This window comes from Nicotiana sylvestris, chromosome 7, assembly GCF_000393655.2.
Source record: "Nicotiana sylvestris chromosome 7, ASM39365v2, whole genome shotgun sequence".
NCBI classification, from domain to species: domain Eukaryota; kingdom Viridiplantae; phylum Streptophyta; class Magnoliopsida; order Solanales; family Solanaceae; genus Nicotiana; species Nicotiana sylvestris.
The window spans coordinates 135672532-135678487 of NC_091063.1; the positions used below are offsets into that span (position 1 = coordinate 135672532).

The 5956-nt window shown below is 44.1% G+C and overlaps 1 protein-coding gene across 1 annotated transcript; it reads left to right on the forward strand.

Moving 5' to 3' along the window:
- The first annotated feature begins 3645 nt into the window (after nt 1-3645).
- On the forward strand, nt 3646-4530 carry LOC138873823 (uncharacterized). The gene is made up of 2 exons (XM_070152302.1): nt 3646-3831; nt 3928-4530. The coding sequence occupies exons 1-2, from the start codon at nt 3646-3648 to the stop codon at nt 4528-4530; spliced, it is 789 nt and encodes a 262-aa protein (XP_070008403.1).
- Nucleotides 4531-5956: the final 1426 nt, after the last annotated feature.

Sequence of the window (5956 nt, forward strand, 5' to 3'; positions counted from 1 at the left end):
AGTATCATAACTAATCATTATGCAGATGACCATACATAAGCTCAAAGCAACATGATTAATATTACATATAAGGTCGTAAGTTCCCAAATCGTTGGGATACTTCATGTTTATGCTCATCATGGAGAAACACATCTTATTACATTAACACATGTATGGTGAATCAATAAGTAGAAGTTAATAGGAATAGAAATTGAAACAAGACCTGAGCATACCGACATATGATAAATCATGTGTTCAAAACAATCTAACATGATAAGAATTGGTACTTCGAGAAACCGTACTTGGAGTTCATAGTTGTGATGATCCGGTCAGTCGTCTCATGAGTTACCACTCCGTTTCCCCCATTTCTGCTTCTTTATGCTTCGTTATCCGTGTTTTATGTGGTCGAGTTGATTGGTTTGCGTTTGGTGTGATTTTGCTAAGAAATGAAACACTTAGTCTCTATTAAGAAGGCTTAAGTTGGAAAAGTTAACCGGATATTGACTCATGGGTTAGAGGGCTTGGATGTGAGTTCCGATGGTTCGGTTATCTTCGGGAGGTGATTTGTGACTTAGGAGCGCGATCAGAATGGGTTTTGGAGTTATAGAGAAGATTTAGGCTTAAATTGGTGAAGTTGATATTTTGGCGATTCCGGTTGATAGGCGAGATTTTGACATAGGGGTCAGAATGAAATTCCGAGAGTGATAGTAGCTTCGTTGTGTCATTTGGGATGTGTGTGCAAAATTTCAAGTCATTCGGACGAGATTTGATAGACTTTTTGAGCGAAAGCATAATTTAAGAGTTTTTAGAGTTCTTAGAGTTCTTAGGCTTCAATCCTATGTTAAATTGGTGATTTGATGTTGTTGTAAGCGTTCCAAAGTGTTGAACAAGTTTTAACGATATCATGGGATGTGTTGTTACAATAAGTTTGAAGTTTCGGGGGTCCCGGGTAGGTTCCGTGATGTTTTAGGCCGAAAATCATAGCTGTAGCAGGTCCAGGAGGGTTGCAAGCCTCAGAAACCATCCGCGCGGTCTGCACAAAAAGAAATGCGGCCACGGTATGTGCTGTACGGACCGCACAAAAAGAAGTGTGGCCGCGGTAGGTGTCATGCGGACCGCACAAAAAGGTGTGCGGCCACGGTGGGGAACGATTCGCTGGTCCTACTTCGGAAGCTCATATATTTTGATCTACAAGGAATTTCGAGATGATTCAAAAACGAAAGTTACAGCCCTTCGTATCTAGTTTCCAGAAAGATATAGATATTGCAATTTGGACATATATAGTAAAGGTTATGGCCAAAATATTAAAGCCTGTCACTGCAGAGAAAGGCCTGTGCGGCCGCGGTTGTTTTCGCGCGGACCACACTGGCTTGTGCGGACCGCGGTCGATTTGGTGCAGCCAGTGGAGGCTGAAATCTAAGGGGTACTCAATATAAATATGAGGTTTTGGGTTTTATTTGATATTTTGACCTAGAGAGCTCGTATTTTGGCGATTTTTCGAAGGTTTTTCAAGAAATTCATCGGGGTAAGTGATTCTAACTCAGATTTGGTTAGAGTAAATGAATCTATATTGAATTTATCATTTAATTCATGATTGGGGATGAAATTTGGGAAGAAAATTGTGAAACCTTTCAAAAATATAAAATGATGATTTGAAGGACCAAATGTTATCGGAATTGGATAATTTTTCGTATGGATAGACTCGTGAGAGTATAAGGATTCTAGTTTTGTAAATTTTGTCAAATTCTGAGATGTGGGCCCGGGGCTCGGGTTTTTTGCTAATTTCGGGATTTTTGATATTTTTCAAATGTTTTCGCTTGGGCTTTTTTTCCTTAGCATATTGTGACGTATTCGTTCTGATTTTGGATAGATTCGACGTGTGTGGAGGCCAATTCAAAGGGCAAAGGCGTCGCGAGCTAGAGAATTTGCCGGTTCGAGGTGAGTAATGATTGTAAATGATGTCCTGAGGGTTTGAAACCCCGGATTGCACATCGTTGTGCTATATTGAGGTGAGACACGCGCTGGATGATGAGTGTGGGGTCCTTTATTATTGGGGATTGTGACTTGGTCCGTCCCGATTGATGATTTTTATCGCGTATTTGACTGAAATTTATTTGTTATCATCATAATTTGGGCTGATTGCTATATTTAGGCTTCGTGTCAACTATTTGGACCCTTCGGGGATTTTTATCACTGTTTCCCTTACTACTTGACTTATTATTTGAACTCAGTTCTGTTGATGTCTACTGTTTTACAAACTCAGCCACTTTTACTCAGATTTGAAAACTTATATGATATTTCTAATGATGCTTTGGGCTGAGAACTTTTGTTTTACTAATGCCCGAGGGGCTTGTGATGATTTTTGGACTGAGTGAGGCCGAGGGCCATATGTGAGGATATCCTGAGTGATATGAGACCGAGGGCCTGAGATACTTTCTATGCCACGATGTGGCTTGAGTGATGTGAGGCCGAGTGACGAGTGATGACGCCACGAGGTGGCTTGATATAGTGCTTGGGCCATAAGGGGCCCTTCCGGAGTCTGCACACCCACAGTGAGCACGGGTACCCATTATGATTTGAGAGTGAGCCTGAGGGGCTGATACTGTTCTGAGTGATTGATACTGAGCCCGAGGGGCTGATACTGTACTGAGAGTGAGCCCTAGGGGCTGATACTATTCTAAGCGATTGATACTGTGCCCGAGGGGCGGATTTCTACTTGATATTTACCTGTTAAAATTTCCTATTTTACTTGTTTTAAAAAAGGATTTCATTTGATTTCTTCACTGATTTACTGCCTTACGTGATTTTACTGCTTGATATGGAATTGCTTTGTACCTTTATATGTTTTCATACTTTCAGCCATTATTTATAATTATTACTCACTAAGTCGAAGCACTCACATTACTCCCTGCACCATGTGTGCAGATTCAGGCATCACAGGGTCTGCTCCTGAGTGTTGATTCTCCCAGTCCAAGTAGTGATACGGAGACTACGAGGTAGTTGTTGGCATCCGCATCCCCGTGCCTCCCTCATCTTATCATTTTCATGTTTTTTAGAACTATTGTATCGGATTTAGTGCTTGGTATACTTGTATCCGGAATTCTTCTCATGACTTGTGACACCCCGGTTTGGGCTGTGTCGGGATGGTTTCCACTGTTGTTATCGTTAAATTTTTGAAATCTATGGATTTTATATTATGTTTATTATCATTTATGATAATTAAATGCTTAAAGATGTGTTCCGTTTTGGTCTGGCTGGCCTTGTCTTCACGAGAGGTGCCATCACGACCGGGTTCGGGAATTGGGTCGTGACAAGTTGGTATCAGAGCCTAGGTTACATAGGTCTCACGAGTCATAAGCGGGTTTAGTAAAGTCTAGCGGATTGGTACGGAGATGTCTGTATTTATCCTCGAGAGGCTGTAGAACCTTTTTAGGAAGAACTTTATATTCTTGAAACTCTTGTCGTGCGAACTTGTTGGTCCGAGTACTAAACTTTTGTTATTCCATTCTCTCACAGATGGTGAGGACGCGAGCTACCGGACGAGGTGGATGACCACCAGTGCCACCAGCTGAGACCACCAGAGGCCGTGGTCGCGGCAGAGGTAGGGCAGCAAGGGCAGCACATGTAGATCCACTAGCTGCCCTAGCTTCGGATCAGGCTCCAGCTATGGATGCTCCAGCAGCACCAGTTCAGGCACCAGCTGCGCCCATCATGATTCTGGTTCAGGAGGCCTTAGCACATATCTTATCAGTTTGCACTAGCCTGGCTCAGGTAATTTCAGCCACTACAGTAGTATCTACTTTACAGGCTGAGGGAGGCAATCAGACCCCCGCTGCTCGCACACCTGAGCAGGTAGTGTAGGGACTACAGACACTGGGGGCACCTCCAGCTCAACCGGTTGCACCAGCTCAGAAGTTTGTTGTGCCAGTTATGCCGGATGATGAGCAGCGTCATCTTGAAAGGTTTGGTAGACTCCAGCCTCCGTCATTCAGTGGTGCTGAGGGCGAGGAAGCCTATGGTTTTCTTGATAAGCGTCCGCGGATGCTCCGTACAGCTACGATTCTTGAGACTAGTGGTGTGGCATCTACCACCTTTCAGTTTAGTGGGGTTGCCTTCACTTGGTGGGAGGCGTATGAGAGGCATACGCCGGTTGGAACAGTGCCCCTTACTTGGCATGAGTTCTCCACTCTCTTCTTGGAGAAGTATGTACCGCAGTCCCGTAGAGAGGAGCTGCATAGACAGTTTGAGTGGTTGCGACAGGGGGATATGACTGTGTCACAGTATGAGTCGAGGTTTTCTAAGTTGGATCGTCATGCCATTTGTATGGTTCCAATAGATCGTGAGAGGATCAGAAGATTTGTTGATGGCCTTAACTATCATCTTCGTATTCTTATGACCCGAGATAGGGTGTTGGGTGCTACGTTCGAGGAGGTGGTCGATATTGCTCGCGAGATTAAGATGGTTCGTTATCAGGATCGAGAGGAGAGGAAGGCCAAGAGGCCTCGAGGATCTGGCAATTACAGTGGTGCTCCTTCGAGGGGCCAGTTTTAGCATGGTAGAGGCCATTCTTTTAGGCCTGCTCATTCAGCTCACCTAGGTTATCGTGGGGCATCTTCGGGTCATGGTTATCACGGTACTCAGCAGGGCCAGTCATCACTTAGTGCCCTTCCAGCCCAAAGTTCATCTCGTGCCACGTCAGCTCAGGGTTTTTCCGTGCCGAGTGCATCATATGGTCACTCTGGTGCGAGGGGTTCCCTTCAGTCCCCTTCTCTAGCACCTAGGAGTTTTTTTGAGTGTGGAGAGTTTGGACATGAGTGGAGGCACTGTCCTCATTGTATTGCTAGTTCATCTCAGTAGAGGGGTCAGCCCTCGACTAACCCGAGGTAGCTTGAGTGATGTGAGGCCGAGTGACGAGTGATGACGCCACGAGATGGCTTGATATAGCGTTTGGGCTGTAAGGGCCCCCTTCGGAGTCTGCACACCCACAGTGAGCACGGGTACCCATTATGATTTGAGAGTGAGACCGAGAGGCTGATACTGTTCTGAGTGATTGATACTGAGCCCGAGGGGCTGATACTATACTGAGAGTGAGCCCGAGGGGCTGATACTGTTCTGAGCGATTGATACTGTGCCCGAGGGGCGGATTTCTACTTGATATTTACCTATTAAAATTTCCTGTTTTACTTGTTTTAAAAAGGGATTTCATTTGATTTCTTCACTGATTTACTGCCTTACGTGATTTTACTGCTTGATATGGAATTGATTTGTACCTTTATGTGTTTTCATACTTTCAGCCATTATTTATAATTATTACTCACTGAGTCGGAGTACTCACATTATTCCCTGCACCATGTGTGCAGATTCAGGCATCGCAGAGTCTGCTCCTGAGTGTTGATTCTCCCAGTCCAAGCAGTGATTCGGAGACTACGAGGTAGTTGTTGGCGTCCGCAGCCCCGTGCCTCCCTTATCTTATCATTTTCATGTTTTTAGAACTATTGTATCGGATTTAGTGCTTGGTATACTTGTATCCGAAATTCTTCTCATGACTTGTGACACCCCGGTTTGGGCTGTGTCGGGATGATTTCCACTGTTGTTATCGCTAAATTTTCGTAATCTATGGATTTTATATTATGTTTATTATCGTTTATGATAATTAACTGTTTAAAGATTTGTTCCGCTTTGGTCTGGCTGGACTTGTCTTCACGAGAGGTGGCATCACGACCGGGTTCGGGAATTGGGTCGTGACAGTAGTGAGATCATGAAATCTGATTCTATGGAGGGAGTTTAGCCAACATACTTTCTTTGAGCTTTTTTTAGATTACTACAACACCCCACACTCCTAGCAACCTCAATTTGTAGAAACATAAGCTAATTTAACCATAGTTAGGAAGGTGTTCTTAAATTTAGCCCATTCAGACATTTCATCAAACACCTAATATGCAAAATCGATTACAAGGTCCCATAATAGAAATTCTTG

Bases quoted from the DNA above. Each gene is read 5' to 3' on its own strand.
- LOC138873823 (XM_070152302.1), top strand. From the start codon at position 3,646: ATGGATGCTCCAGCAGCACCAGTTCAGGCACCAGCTGCGCCCATCATG. The intron at 3,832-3,927 runs GTAGTGTAGGGA...GATGATGAGCAG, and splicing joins CTGCTCGCACACCTGAGCAG to CGTCATCTTGAAAGGTTTGG.